Source organism: Oncorhynchus masou, chromosome 31, assembly GCF_036934945.1.
Source record: "Oncorhynchus masou masou isolate Uvic2021 chromosome 31, UVic_Omas_1.1, whole genome shotgun sequence".
NCBI lineage: Eukaryota > Metazoa > Chordata > Actinopteri > Salmoniformes > Salmonidae > Oncorhynchus > Oncorhynchus masou.
In genome coordinates, this window is record NC_088242.1 from 35657812 (window position 1) to 35673218 (window position 15407).

General features: G+C 43.2%; 1 protein-coding gene across 3 annotated transcripts; it reads left to right on the plus strand.

The window, feature by feature from the left end:
• Nucleotides 1-98: 98 nt before the first annotated feature.
• Nucleotides 99-15310, plus strand: LOC135523884 (mitogen-activated protein kinase 8-like). Of its 3 annotated transcripts, none has more exons than XM_064950884.1 (12): nucleotides 99-312; nucleotides 5188-5368; nucleotides 5766-5895; nucleotides 6244-6302; nucleotides 6814-6952; nucleotides 7056-7221; nucleotides 7817-7888; nucleotides 9677-9859; nucleotides 10311-10435; nucleotides 11024-11087; nucleotides 11670-11747; nucleotides 12075-15310. In XM_064950884.1, exons 2-12 carry the CDS (start codon nucleotides 5247-5249, stop codon nucleotides 12221-12223), a joined length of 1287 nt encoding a protein of 428 aa, XP_064806956.1. In that variant the 5' UTR covers nucleotides 99-312; nucleotides 5188-5246; the 3' UTR covers nucleotides 12224-15310. The 3 variants fall into 3 exon arrangements, with proteins under 3 accessions (XP_064806956.1, XP_064806955.1, XP_064806957.1); XM_064950883.1 differs by lacking the exon at nucleotides 7817-7888 and adding an exon at nucleotides 8673-8744 and having other exon boundaries at nucleotides 101-312; XM_064950885.1 differs by lacking the exon at nucleotides 7817-7888 and adding an exon at nucleotides 8673-8744 and having other exon boundaries at nucleotides 103-312; nucleotides 12070-12205.
• The last annotated feature ends 97 nt before the right edge of the window (nucleotides 15311-15407 follow it).

Below are 15407 nucleotides of genomic sequence, written 5' to 3' on the forward strand. Positions count from 1 at the left end.
GCAGGGCGTTGCGCTCTTGAATGTCACCCAGTTCTCATCCGCAACCGGAAAACATCGCAAGGTTTCGACGACATCGGTATGAAATAGCAGAAACTGTTTGTGTCACGGAAGCGCAAAGATTAGGTTACGTAGTACACATGTATTCTGCAGATCCAGGCCTGCCAGTGGAAGGAAACGCAGCGGACTCAGAGGTTGTCTTACTAACGAGGAAATATTATAAGATATTCAAACATTCTGCTGCATATTTAAACTGAAGACCAGAAACCGCGGTTTGACGGTTTTGGAATTACGAACGCGTTCTTTTGGAGTGAGGTGAGTTCCAAATGAAACCTTTATAAGACATGTTATTGTTAGCAGTGGGGGAGGGTATTGTCACTGATGGGTCGCAAGGAACACTGAAATTACAATAAATAGCTGCAACCAGCCTGCTGGAACATAATGTCGAGTTTCGGCCTATAGGCCTATTGCAATTTTAAAGACGTGCACCGCCTTAAAACAAATCTGGCTATTGGATACTTATTAATGCGCGATGAATTTAAACGCACACGGGACGCTATAAAACACGCTACATAGTAACAAGACTGTAACTACCTGCCGCGTTACGTTGTAACAACTACCTATCTCCGCAGCCGATACTGACAACATAAATGCCTTGGTTACATTTGACATGCTACATTTCTCAAATATGAAACACATGCCCACCATTCGGTAAAGAAATGGGCAATTGACAATTTGCCTACCACGGATTGAGGAGTATAAACTTGTGTTCGCAGGTTTACCTATTCTACTAGTGCGTCAAGTCGACGTCTATTAAACAAGTGAGAGATATAGCAGCAGCTTGTGTAAAATTGTAACACTTTTGATGGATGATGTCGTCAGTTTATCTGGATCGAATACATTTCTTCCAATATACCTAAAACACTGCAGAATAATTAATCGACGGTGTTATGGTCAGGCAGCTGTCACATCGACACACCCGTCTATCGATAATAAGATCGCTATTAATGCAATTAATATAATTATAATGATGGTAAAATATGGTTAAATCATATCTTCCTTCGACTGTCTATCCATTCGGTTAACAACACTTGGGTAAAAGATTACTGTCGCATTTTGTTTTGAAAGATGTTGGACACCTTCATTGGCCATTCCAGCCTAAGGTGTGTCACAGAGGAATGCAGCCAGGGGTATTTGACAAATTGCTTCTAATTCTGACGCTGCTCGTTCTTGCGGTCAGTGGTGATGGGCTTCGGTGTCTTCATTAGCTGGAAAAGTAGGCTGGTGAAAACCACCGATAATGTGAGAAGTCATATTAATTTAGGTTAGATGTAGACACCAGCTGGGCATGATGGAGAGACATGTATTGTAAATGCACTTCAGTTATTGCTGTGAATGAAATGGCCCCCATTTTTACTGAAATGCCCCAGACCACGAACTTGTGATTGAGAGTGAGACCTTGAAACGGCAACATAACATGTAGCCTTCACCTGTGGGTGGGTGATGTTGTCCTCGACGACATGCTTCATGGCTACAATTCAGTGCCTCCCTCTCATATTCTCTCAGCTTCTCTCGGAGTCTCTGTGAGAGATGCGCTCTCTCTCTACCACTCATCTATCCGAGTGCCACAGCTAAAGACGAAATGTCATAAATACACCGTCTACTGCTCCGTGGCTCCTTCTTTTAGTAAACTTTGTTGCATACAGCATGCATGTGTTAGTGTTTTTATCCTGCCTGTTAGCTTTTCACAAACGAATTATGACGCAAATGCTCACATTTCCATTTATAATGTGAATCAAACTAGTGTCAATTTATGTTGTTTTAATACAATGACACGCATACCATTCAATACAGACCCTCTGTAGGTATCGTCATTCAGTTGTTTGCGCCGCCGTTCATTCTGCTCCAGAGTGCACGATTGCACGGAGCGATTTCTCTTTTGTGTCGGTAGATCATTTTGTTCAAGCTCCTCGAAACCTTTTTTTTTAGTCCCCCCATCTCATAGCACGGCTTCAGGCCGTTGACATGCCTTTCATCCGGGATGACCCCCCCCCCCCCACCCCCCCCCCGTGAATGCCCCTTCATGTGAAGAGGAGGGGGAATGTGACTGTGTAGGCCTATGGAGGTCAAGTAATGGTCTGTCGACTGTGCGGCCGTCAGCCAGTGGAAATGGGCCTACATTTGAGTAATGATTTTGTCTTGTAACTACATATCAAATCCAGCGCTCCCTCCCTCTCTCTTTTTTCCTCTCTCTCTCTCTCTCTCTCTCTCTCTCTCTCTCTCTCTCTCTCTCTCTCTCTCCCTGCTTCACTCCTTCCTACTTATTTGCCTGAGCAATGAGTCTTAAATAAACATTTCTGCAGGCTCAAATGGGCATCAGACGGTGGTTCTAGTCACTCTCGATGTGATAGCTGTGAGATTTCTCTATTGGCTTGTGAGAAACTTTCCTAGCTCTGCCCCATATCTCAGCCAAGCATGCAACTAAAGTGTTTGTTTTTTTAAGCTGCTCTATTTAAATGCTAGCAAAGAACTTCCACAAACCTCAGGAAAGGCCTTTTTTTAAGCCGAAGAGAAACGATGTACAGTGCCTTCGAACAGTATTCAGGCCCCTTGACTCTTTCCAAATTGTGTTAAGTTACAGCCTTATTCTAAAATTGATGAAATGTTTTTTTCCCCTGATCAATTTACACACATTAACCCATAATGATAAAGCAAAAACTGTTTTAAAAATTTAAAATAAAATAAATAAATAAATAATATTACATTTAAATAAGTATTCAGACCCTTTACTCAGTATTTGTTGAAGCACCTTTAGCAGCGATTACAGCATTGATTCTTCTTGGGAATGACACTACAAGCTTGCCACACCTGTATTTGGGGAGTTTCTCCCATTCTACTCTACAGATCCTCTCAAGCTCTGTCAGGTTGGATGGGGAGCGTTGCCACACAGCTATTTTCAGGTCTCTCCAAAGATGTTCAGTCGGGTTCAAGTCCGTTCTGGCTGGGACAGTCAAGGACATTCAGAGACTTTTCCCAAAGCCACTCCTGTGTTGTCTTTGCTGTGTGCTTAGTGTCATTATCCTGATGGATGGTGAACCTTCACCCCAGTCTGAGGACCTGAGCGCTCTGGAGGTAGGTTTTCATCATGTATTTTGCTCCGTTCATCTTTGCCTCGACCCTGACTAGTCTCCAAGTCCCTGCCGCTGAAAAACATCCCCACAGGATGATGCTGCCACCACCAATCTTCACCATAGGGATGGTGCCAGGTTTCCTCCAGACGTGACGCTTGGCATTCAGGCCAAAGAGTTCAATCTTGGTTTAAATCAGACCAGAGAATATTGATTCTCATGGTCTGAGAGTCTTTAGGTGACTTTTGGCAAACTCCAAGCGGGCTGTCATGTGCCTTTTACTGAGGTCTGGCCACTCTACCATAAAGGCCTGATTGGTGGATTGCTGCTGAGATGGTTGTCCTTCTGGAGGGTTCTCCCATCTTCACAGAGGAACTCTGGAGCTCTGTCAGAGTGACCGTCGGGTTCTTGGTCACCTCCCTGACCAAGGCCCTTCTCCCTCGATTGTTAAGTTTGGCCAGGCGGCCTGCTCTAGGAAGAGTCATGATGGTTCCAAACTTCTTCTATTTAAGATTGATGGAGGCCATTGTGTTCTTGGGGACCTTCAATGCTGCAAAAATGTTTTGGTACCCTTCCCCAGATCCTGTCTGGGAGCTCTACGGACAATTCCTTCTACCTCATGGCTTAGTTTTTGCTCTGACATGCACTGTCAACTGTGGGACATTTAATCAGGTAGGCCAGTTGAGAACAAGTTCTCATTTACAACTGTGACCTGGCCAAGATAAAGCAAAGCAGAGCGACTAAAACAACAACACAGAGTTGCACATAAACAGAAGTACAGTCAATAACACAAAAGGAAAGAAAAATAGAAAAATCTATGTATAGTGTGTGCAAATGTAGAAGACTATGGAAAGAGGCAATAAATAGGTCCTAGAGGTGAAAATAATTCAAATTTAGCATTAATACTGGAGTGATAGATGTGCAAGTAGAGATACTGGGGTGCAAGAGGGTAAGTAATAATATGAGGATGAGGTGTGGCTGTGTAGAGGTAGAGTGATCGGTAAGCTGCTCAGACCGCTGATGCTTAAAGTTAGAGGGAGATATAAGACTCCAGCTTCAGTGATTTTTGCATTTCGTTCCAGTCATTGGCAGCAGAGAACTGGAAGGAATGGCGGCCAAAGGAAGTGTTGGCTTTGGGGATGACTAGTGCAATATACCTGCTGGAGCGCGTGCTACGGATGGGTGTTACTATGGTGACCAGTGAGCTGAGATAAGGTGGGGCTTTACCTAGCAAAGACTTGTAGATGACCTGGAGCCAGTAGGTTTGGCAACGGATATGTTTGGATTGGAGATGCTTAATGTGAGTCTGGAAGGAGAGTTTACAGTCTAACCAGACACCTAGGTATTTGTAGTTGTCCACATATTCTAGGTCAGAACCGTCCAGAGTAGTGATGCTTGTTAGGTGGGAGAGTGCAGGCAGCAATCGGTTGAAGATCATGCACTTAGTTTTACTAGCATTTGAAAGCAGTTGGAGGCCACGGAAGGAGTGTTGTATGGCATTGAAGCTCGTTTGGAGGTTTGTTAGCACAGTGTCCATAGAAAGGCCAGATGAATACAAAATGGTATCGTCTGCATAGAGGTGGATCAGAGAATCACCAGCAGCTGGAGCGGCATCATTGATATATCCAGAGAAAAGAGTTGGCCCGAGAATTGAACCCTGTGGCACCTCCATAGAGACTGCCAGAGGTCCGGACAACAGACCCTCCAATTTGACACGCTGAACTCTATCTGAGAAGTAGTTCGTTAACCAGGTGAGGCTGTCATTTGAGAAGCCACGGTTATTGAGTCTGCCGATAAGAATGAGGTGATTGACAGAGTCGAAAGCCTTGACCAGAATATGGATGTAACATAACAACATGTGGAAAAGGGGAATGCACTGTAAATGATCCAAATGTCATTGCTTTTTACACTCAATGCAGCCTATGTCAATCAAATTCTCAATGCTGCCTTTGTCAATCAATCCAAAACAAAACTATGGCTTGGAATGTCCAGGTAATAAGCTGATGAAATGCTAGTACTTTGATTTGATTTATCCTCCTGTTGTCTTCTCCTTCTTTCTTAGGTCTTGAGACAGAAGTTCCACTTGGATGCCCAAAATACACACTTTGTCCAGATTTCACCATGAATCGGAATAAGCGCGAAAAGGAGTTTTACAGTTTAGATGTCGGTGATTCCACGTTTACGGTTTTGAAGCGCTACCAGAATTTAAGACCCATTGGCTCCGGAGCACAGGGAATTGTCTGGTGAGTAGACGGAGCTGTGAATTAGACAGAAGAAGAGATGCGTTGTAGCCCAGTACTCATTATCAAGTGGCTATGTTAGAACTGCGTGTGTTACGTTGGAAATTAACATGATCTAACATAACCATTTGATAGCTTTAAAAAAAATGGCATTGGAAGTCAATGTGATATGTTATAAGCTGTTGCAGGTTGTTTGTATGCCATTGGTCCAGTATTAGGCTTCAATCACTTGAACCCCGTTATTGATATTGATCTAGGATGTGGGAAAGTATGAACAACTCACATGCTTCCTCATATTTTATTAAAAAAAGGATGAAAGACATTGATGTTTGGCCATACTTGCCTTCTTCAGATAGCACCATGCAGTATGGACAAACCTGTTCTCTTTTGTGTTTCCCAGCTCAGCGTATGACCACAACCTCGAACGCAATGTTGCAATTAAAAAACTCAGCCGGCCTTTCCAGAACCAGACCCATGCCAAAAGAGCTTACAGAGAACTGGTGCTCATGAAATGTGTCAACCATAAGAACGTAAGCTATTTTCCCTCTCTCTCTCTCTCTCTCTCTCTCTCTCTGAACCTGCCATAGCGAAAAGGGGGTAGGACAAAGTGTGGAAAGGGGAGTTGTAAAAATGCGTCTCATTTTCACGACGGAGATGGTTCCAGAATGTTGCTATCCTCTTGTAGCTTTTACGCCAGCTCTTAACGTTTACGTTTTTTTCCCAAATGTTCAATTGTCTATTCTCTGTAGCGTTATCCGTTTTTTAACCTGCTGTTTCAGTGCACCGTTATGCGGTGTGTTTGTCAGCACTGAATGTGGTGTCCCTCCATATGCTGCTCATAGAACCATGATGCACTGATGCGTTTTGTAACTCCACAGATTATTGGCTTGCTAAATGTATTCACGCCACAGAAGACACTGGAGGAGTTCCAAGATGTGTAAGTAACATCGTCGTCGTCCTTGGTTTTATATCGTATATGCTCAGTGTTCCCTGGTAGGCTGTAGTGCTGAAATGGCAGGAAGTATACACAACAATTGTTTTGCGCAGTGTATGGTAGTTGGGGGTCGGGGTCCATTGTGGGATAACGGATGGGTTAGTATGTTGCAGTGCATGGGACGAAATGTGATTTCATTCTCAGAGCGGAGGGAGGAACTGTGAGGATCTCTGTCTGCCTGATTGGAGCTAAAAATACAAAATGAACAGATCATAGCCTGAGGGTATACAGACCATTTTGCTATGACGGAGGAGGCAGCCTGTGTGTGTGTGCGTGTGTGTGTGTGTGTGTGTGTGTGTGTGTGTGTGTGTGAGAGAGAGAGACGTTATCGGTGTTTATTCTTGCATGTCCTTGGGTGTATCTGTGAGTGTTTGCCTGTGTATGCATATGTTTGTGAGAGTGTACGTGTCATCTCACCCACCCTTCCTTCCCTCTCCTCTGTATCCATCCTCAGTTATATTGTGATGGAGCTGATGGATGCCAACCTGTGCCAGGTGATCCAGATGGAGCTGGACCACGAGCGGCTGTCCTATCTCCTCTACCAGATGCTGTGTGGCATCAAGCATCTTCACGCTGCGGGCATCATACACAGGGTAGACGCACAAACACGCACGCCTTGCCTCGCCTGACATTTCTAGAGAGTTGTCCACCCATCCCATCTCTCTAAACCATATCCCCTCCTGACCCCACCCTCAGGATCTGAAACCCAGCAACATTGTGGTTAAGTCGGACTGCACACTGAAGATCCTGGACTTCGGATTGGCCAGGACAGCGGCCACAGGCCTCCTGATGACCCCGTACGTGGTGACCCGCTACTACCGTGCCCCTGAAGTCATCTTGGGCATGGGTTACCAGGCCAACGGTGAGTGAGGGACCAATCATCAGAGCTGTGCGTGCTGCGGAACGCTGCCTGTCGCATGCTTGGCCCACAATGTCCTAACTGCCACCCACCTTCACAGCCCCACCACCCTCCCGTGTCAGTGTCACAGTCTGAGGTGACGGTGGCATGCCTGGCTATGCATGGTGGGTTCCTTTTCCTCCTGTGTAGAGAGCCAGTGCACAGCAGATGTAGCGCTTGTGTTTTCTAAGAAGCGGTGCAGAGACGGTGCAGAAACGGTGCAGAGACGGTCCAGCTGGACTAGATGTCAGTGGGAATCCAGTTACGTGTGGATGCACGACGTTCACATTAGTGCGCATGCCTTTTCAATGGACATTTTCCTCAACTATGTCTTATGTGCAGATGTGATGGGGCTTGATATCTCCGAATCATTGGACTCGGTTTGTTTTAGCAATGAAATTCAGTGCTCAAATACGGGGGGGGGTTGTTTAACTTCGACTTCGACTGCCTGGAAATATGGGCATCCCTGTACTCTTGACCAAAAAATGTCCCAAACGTTCCTGCTGACTTGTTGCTTTGCTTATTTTCTTCTCCTTCTTTCTATGCGACACACATCTAGTGGATATATGGGCTGTGGGCTGCATTATGGCAGAAATGGTTCGCCACAAAATCCTTTTTCCAGGAAGGGATTGTATCCTTGTGCTGCATGCAGCAGTTCAGTTCAGCATTTGAACGAGAGAAAAAAAAGCGCCGCCGAGTTTCTTTTTGAAGCCTCGCTCATGACAATGGAACGCAGAGATTCATGTCAAAGAGCAACTGTCGAAATTCCATCTCTCCTCTGAAATGCCTGACACCTCCTCACCCACTTCTACCCCCCCACCCCCCCAATCTATCCCCCAAGCACCCATCACTGTAGCTTGAAGCACCTCTGACTCACACATCAAGCACCTGAAATAGAATGGTTTGCTCTTTTAATTTGTACCAGGAAATGCAATTGCAAAAGATACCCTCTTACCTGATATTATTGTTTGATGGTCTTCTTCCAAGATAAACAGCCCGTTTGGTCCGAAAATATGAAATGGACACTCTCCTAACACAGGATATCTTACGTGCTGTATATGGTGGCCTGGTAGAGCTTTTGTCAATTATCTAAAATTGGCTTTTGTCTATTAAATTGATGGTATTCATTTACCCCACTGAGAGTCTTGAGGGTGGTGTGTAAGGCAGTTCTCTGGCCCTCTTCCACTTTGGTTAATAATATGCCAGAGAGTGAACCAGAGAGCCCACGCCGTCTCACGATGCACTGCTTAGTCGGACACTGACCGCGGTTTGACGTGAGAGTTTGCATGCGCTCATTTCCTTTGTTTGCATTCACACACATCACCTTGTCTGCGTCGTTAGTCGTTCCTTGTTTTGTTATTTTTCATTTTTGTTTCTGTTCTGCATGCTAATTTTATTGTCATTTCATTTTTCAGTTGATGTCTGGTCTATTGGCTGCATCATGGCAGAAATGGTCCGAGGTAGTGTGTTGTTCCCAGGCACAGATCGTATCCTTCCCTGGACCCTCATCGTCCCTCCATTGTGTGTGTGTGTGTGTGTGTGTGAGTTTGTATGCATGTGCGTGCAAATTTGTTTGTTATGTGTGTGAAAGAGTGTGTGTGTTGTGGTGCTGAGACAGTCCTACTTCTGCATACAAATTCATTTCCGTTGGGTACATGTGAATGGGTTTGTACCGTAGAGATAGATCGAGGACTCTAGTGCCCAAAAGCCCGTTTCAGTATTGGCAGTGCTGTTGAGGACTTCCACCATTTTGAAGTAGTCAACTAGGTGGGACTTTCTATGGGTTAAGGAAGGATCAAATAATTCCATCTAGGTCACCAGGAGGGATCAGCCAATTAATTACACTTGTGAGGAAACATTCTATAACTTCAGATGGAAGTAAATCACCAACCTTGGCTTATACCGGTTCAAATAACACTCTAGGTGGCAGTATGCACCCTTTCAGATTGTTTGCCAACTCATACAACTAGTAGAAGAAGAACATTCACTATTTCAAAATTGAGATGACCTCAATGGTGCTGCCCGTACTCTCACAGACTCCATAATGGGACCGATACCATGATGCGATGTCTATGGTTTGTACCTTTCGGAGGCCGTTTCAACTGAAGGGAAAACTGTTCTGATCACTTCACCTCATTATACAGTCCCACAACGAGGCTTTCGCTTCTGTTTTCAGTGTTTTGTGTGTCTGTCTGATGGGAGAATATCAAACGGCTTTCCCTTGATTACTCAATCACAGTTGCTCAACAAAAGCAACAGTGAAAGAAATTAGCCTCCTCCATGTGTCCAGTGTCCATAACTCTCCACGACAACCGATTTCTTTATACTAACTACAAACCCCAAACTTTGTCAATTGTCCCCCTTGTGAAAAGCCTCTGAAAGCCCTGTGCAGCGTTTTTCTTACATGTTGGAACGTCAGATATTGATCAGTGGAACAAGGTGATCGAGCAGTTGGGGACTCCCAGTCAGGAGTTCCTGATGAAGCTCAACCAGTCGGTAAGGACCTATGTGGAGAACAGACCCCGCTACGCCGGGTTCACCTTTGAGAAGCTCTTCCCCGACGTCCTCTTCCCAGCCGACTCGGAGCACAACAAACTGAAAGGTAAGCGGGGAGAGCACCCCCCCCTGTGGGACACCCCAAAGCATGAAAACTGCAGTATTGTGTGTCATTGTGAGGTGCCTGTTGTGAGATGCAAAATGTCTCCTACATGTTTGTATGACTAAAATATTCTGAATCTATAGACAGTTATTTGCTAAGTATAATTACATTACGTGTCTAACACTTTCTCTAATATATGCTAACTAATAGAGTCCGACTTACTTATGTCATCAATTGTTAATTCCACAGAAAGTAGTCAAGTTAGATGATGATGATGATTAATGCAGTCTTTTATGTAGTGGTTTGAGGCCTTACTCTGCTTTGATTCTGATCATGTTTGACTAAGGGACTCTATTCTGGCACACTACACTAATTTATCAGCACAGTGAATGTCAGCCGAGTCGACTTTGCCCATGCCATTAATTTCTCTACATTTTTCTTAATTGCCTCGCAGCAAGTCAAGCCAGAGACCTATTATCAAAGATGTTGGTAATAGATGCATCTAAACGGATCTCTGTGAGCGAGGCTCTCCAGCACCCCTACATCAACGTGTGGTATGATCCAACTGAAGTGGAGGCGGTAAGCACTTACTTGCTCATTATGTGGGCGTGTAGGGGTGGTTCTTGTGTTGTCTACTCTTATGTTAGATAATAACATGACTCTTCAGGTCTACTCTGTGTGTGTCTTAACGTGTGTGCATGCTTCTAAAAAAACACATTTAGTTGTGGTTCACAGTAAGAGTGACCACGAAAGCCCTGTGAGTTTGCCTGCCTGCCAAAGGCTTAGGCCACATCAGATGATAAACGTCTCTGACTGTTTATCAGGCCGTCGCTGAAAGCAGGTGCTCTGGATTTGACTTCCATCGACAGGCAGGTTGTCATCACAGAGATTGCACTTGGATGTGTCAGCCTGTTTTTCCTTCAGTCACGAAATCTCCACCTCGGCTAACGTGCAGTGTGTGGGTGTTGAATGAGACGTTGCACTCCCCTCAGTCATTCACCAGTTCCTCAAAACGGGAGAAAAGAAATTGGCCTTGAGACGTGTAGATTTGGCAGCAGTGCGGCAGCGCCTTGCACATATTTGAATGTGACTCAGCCAAGTGAAGAGAAGGTCATCAGTCGCCGTGTCACCAAAATTACAGTATGCTCTGTCCCGTTTCTGTTGCAGCCCCCACCGTTGATCACTGACAAGCAGCTGGATGAGAGGGAACACACAGTGGAGGAGTGGAAAGGTACAGTAGAGAGAGCAAAGCCATTTTGCTTTCCCATGCTTTGACGCATACACCGAGCACTTATAAATGTTTGCACTATGTTACATTACAAGTGCACATTACTCTACTAAGAATCTACATCTCACGATATACTTGTGGGACATTTAATATGAATATTTGAGTGTTATGAAGGTTTTTCTCCTTTGTGTGTGTGTCTGTTTGTCCAGCAAATCCCTGTCTAAAGTGTGTGGTGTGTCCTTTGCCTTCCTCCCTGTCTAATCTACTCCTGGTCTGATGATTTTTGACAGAGCCCTGTTTAACAGAGCCCTGTTTATTGACTATTCTCAAGTGTCGACTCCGTGTCACACCATGCTTGCTGTGTTGTGGTCTGTCATGCTCTTCTTAGGTTTATGTCGCTTGTCTAAGGTTGCAAAATTCTCCAACTTTCCCAAAATTCCCAGATTTTCCAAAATCCCGGATTCCCAGATTTCCTCCTTATTCCCTCCTGAATCCGGAATTCTGGAAAACCTGAGCGTTTTGGTGAATCTATCGGAAGTCGCTACTGTACTTGCTCTCTTTACCAAATGTTGTGTTCCATCACAGATTTGATATACATGGAGGTCCAGGACTGGGAGGAGAGAACGAAGAATGGAGTGATCCGGGGACAGCCAGCGTCTTTAGGTTAGTTTAGAGCGTTGTCTCTATGGGGAATGAGCACTCGCGCCCTGATTATAGCTTATAACTCTGGCCCAGTGTTTTTCCTGGTCAGGTCCCGTGGTCAGGAAAAACTGGTCCTAGTGCACTGTGGTAGGAACAAATTGAGACGGGCACTGTCTCTCTGCCCATAATCGGCTTCTGCTCCAGATCCGACTTGAAGGACCATGTTCATTTCTTCAAGAAACGTTCCCCTTTTTCTGTCTGCTGAAATGTCATAGCCTAACCAGAAGTCATTTGTGGTTCAAGTCTGACTTGATGCCCCTTCTATGTTTCTCCATACATGTAGCACAGGTGCAGCAGTGAGCAGCGGCTCCCAGCAGTACCCTTCTGTATCGTCCTCGTCCGTCAACGATGTGTCCACCGACCCCACCCTGGCTTCCGACACGGACAGCAGCCTGGAGACAGCCTCTAACACGGACCCACTGGGCTGCTGCAGATGACTATCACCCTGCCCTGGGCCCTGTCCCACCGGTCCCTCCGCTTGTCTTCAATGGTGTAGAGTTTAGGCCAGTTTCACCTTTTTTTAAATGATTTCTTTAATCCTTTATAATTTTCCCCGAAAACTACTGCTACAGAGTTATTTGAGTTATTTTCTTTTTGAGTCCAGGCTGTAATTTATTGTGGCATATCAATATTTTTTTAACCTGAGAATGACTTCACTGCGCTGTGGTTTTGACCGCTGGTGAGAATTTGAGAACATCTGTAAAAGCTTTATCAAAGCTTTTTTTGTTTGTTTTTAGTTTCATCAACTTTTATTTCAAGATACTGCTATTTCAACTGGCCATATTGATGTTGAATGAGTTTGTACAGATTTTATGGTAAATATATTTTTTTCAATTTTAGTTTGCAGTAAGCCATTTCAACTATCATTTAATTGATGTTTAATTTTAGTACTCCCCTTCAGAATAGTAATATTACTTTGCCCATTTCATATGGGATTTTGTGTTTTATTGCGTATATCCATTGGATTGAATTTCGAGAAACTTTAGAACTGTTTTCCTCTTGTGGTCACTACTTCCTTGTAAAAAAATTCAAGTTGATGAAACAGCTTTCTTTTTTTTCTCTTTGTTCTTTGTTAGTTTAGTCTTAAAATATCTCAAAATGCTGTTTGATTCCTAAACCATTTTTCCTTTTGGTAAGAGAAGAAATGTTGTGTTTCTTTTTTTCAGTAAAAAAGTTTGCCCGAATTTTCTTTTCATATTTTATGGGTATTCCAGTATATGATCAAAAGGATGCCGATAGGTCCAGACAGGAAACAGCTCAGAAGATCATTAGAATTTTTGTCACGAGAGCTGAAGGCACTTCTTCCTCTGCTCTGGTCAGTTATTCAACAGTTGTTCTTTTCTCCAGGTGGCTTTTGCTTTGACAGTTGGGTTATGTTAAACACTAGGACAGAGAAAGATGGCAGTGGCACTACTGTACAGGTGTATGCTGAGAAGCTTTGTGAGAAATGGGATGTGACTAGTTAGAACACACGACTTGTGAGGAGTCCTATGAAGACTGCGCTTCGGTTCAGTCCAAACGTGGACGTAGAGAGGGCTTGTGTATGTGGTGATGCTGATTGTCTTCGGAGGGATGGAGATTTTGCAGGCTGCAAGCGCAGAAACAAACGATATACCCCCCAAAAATTGGATCTCATTTTATTCATGTAATATCAATGTACCTGAATGATTTTGTCTTTACGGTTGCCAACGTGCTGCATATTGAACATTTCAGATTGGGAAAATGATGAGTGTAATAAGATGAGTCTCAGAGAAGGTATTGGCTAAGCCCTTTGCAGAAGGTGTATGCATGTGTGCACTAAATCTATTTCACACTAAGCTTAGTACAGTACTTCACAAAATAATTACTGAACCACCACGAAATCCAAGGTAGTCAATGATTCTGAACTGTATGCAATAATAATGTCCCTCCAGTGTATTTTTTTTAAATGATTTTGCTTTTAAAAGGGAAAAGTGCCTGTAGTTTGTCAATCGTTCATTCCTGAGTATCTAGGAAGAGGAGTAGTCGTCATGGTGTGTATACTGTTGGTCATTAATGGTTTCTGATAAGGACTATAGTAGTTTCCACAAATAAGTCAATCACATTTTGAGGCCGTTATCAAAAAATGCACTGTATATTTTTCTACGGCATCGGTATGACCCTGGAGTTGGAGACTACATTCTGTCAAGCGGATGATGTATGCTTTAGAATATTTTAGCACATAATATACATTTGAAATAGTTTCAGAAAGGGGCAGTTTTAGGTAGGTCTTTCATCAAAGTAATTTTTTATTTTATTTTTTAATATAACAATCACTGGTAGGCATGTGCGGTTTGCGGCTTTACTTTGCATAATGAGAATGTGCTTGATGATTTTAGAAGGGAAGATTTCTTTTGCCTAATTTCCTCGGTTTTATATTAAACCAAATGTATTTGCGCTGAATGGTAACTGTGGCTGTGGCAGTGTAGATGTTATGTGGTGGTGTTGAATAATTCCTGTCCTAAATAGAGTCATTTCAGAATGTAAAATGTAAACCTCATGGATTATTTGGCAACATAACGTGTTGTGGAAAAGGGGAAGCAGAATGACAGCCAATGAGATCTATCTATAGAAGCTGTGTTATAACACAAGAACATAATTCATCAAGACGAGATATTTTTTTATTTTGTTATTTTGAAGTGGTCTTAATTTTGTTAGCCCAGCATTATTGGGGATACATTTGGAATATGTAGACTTTCTTTTGATTTTGTATCACATCTCTTGGGGGGAAAAAAGTATCATCATGATTTTAAGTAGGCTTTGATGAACTACCTCACTAAATTTCAATAAGTTCTTGGATACTTAGTTGCCCACATGATTAGCTATTGAAGACATGTGAATACAGATTCCGTTATTTATTTATTTGAAAGTGTACTATTGTCAATGTTAGGAAACTTCTAGTTTTGTACATTATGAATACTTCACCTAGAAGTAAAGATAATTGTTTATGTACATTTCCTTTAAAAAAAAAAAAAACTTTTTTTTTTTACAGTTCATGTGCAATACCTTCCGCAAGATGTGCTAGGAGTAAACTAAGTGATGGGTCTAGCCCATGTTAGTTTGTATGTTTCTGAAGGTAGAGAAATGTTTGGTACTGTCAATCCATGTTTTCCTTTTTTTTTATGAATTAGGATGATTCTCTATGACTTTAATCTAGTCATGTTACGTAATCGGTCCTATACCAGTCCAATCTGTGGCCAGAGGGAGCAGAGAGAGGGAGTACATCATGCGTGGCCAATAGATTTTGATCGGTAAGGCCAAATAATGGTAAATAAAAGTTTTAAAAAGATAAGTAATACCTAAAAACAAAGTCATATGTATGGTGCTGGTTTGTTATGTTTGCTAGTGAAGCCAGCCATGCAAGTAGTTAAGAATTCTTGGCTCTGTGTGTCTTGGACCACAGCCAATGAACAGTGCACTACTCGAATAAATGCATTGGGATCTGATGATACCCCCCCAAAATAAAAAAATAAATATGTACTGCAAATAAAATAAACACAATTTGAGTCATGCATTTGCAGGTTGTTTTTGTACGCGATCTTGAGATTTTGTATAATTTGGTGGTACAATGAGTACACACCAAGTGCTAAGTGTAAGATGAAC

Bases quoted from the DNA above. Each gene is read 5' to 3' on its own strand.
- LOC135523884 (XM_064950884.1), top strand. From the start codon at position 5,247: ATGAATCGGAATAAGCGCGAAAAGGAGTTTTACAGTTTAGATGTCGGT. The intron at 7,222-7,816 runs GTGAGTGAGGGA...ACACACATCTAG, and splicing joins CATGGGTTACCAGGCCAACG to TGGATATATGGGCTGTGGGC. The intron at 11,748-12,074 runs GTTAGTTTAGAG...CATGTAGCACAG, and splicing joins GGGACAGCCAGCGTCTTTAG to GTGCAGCAGTGAGCAGCGGC.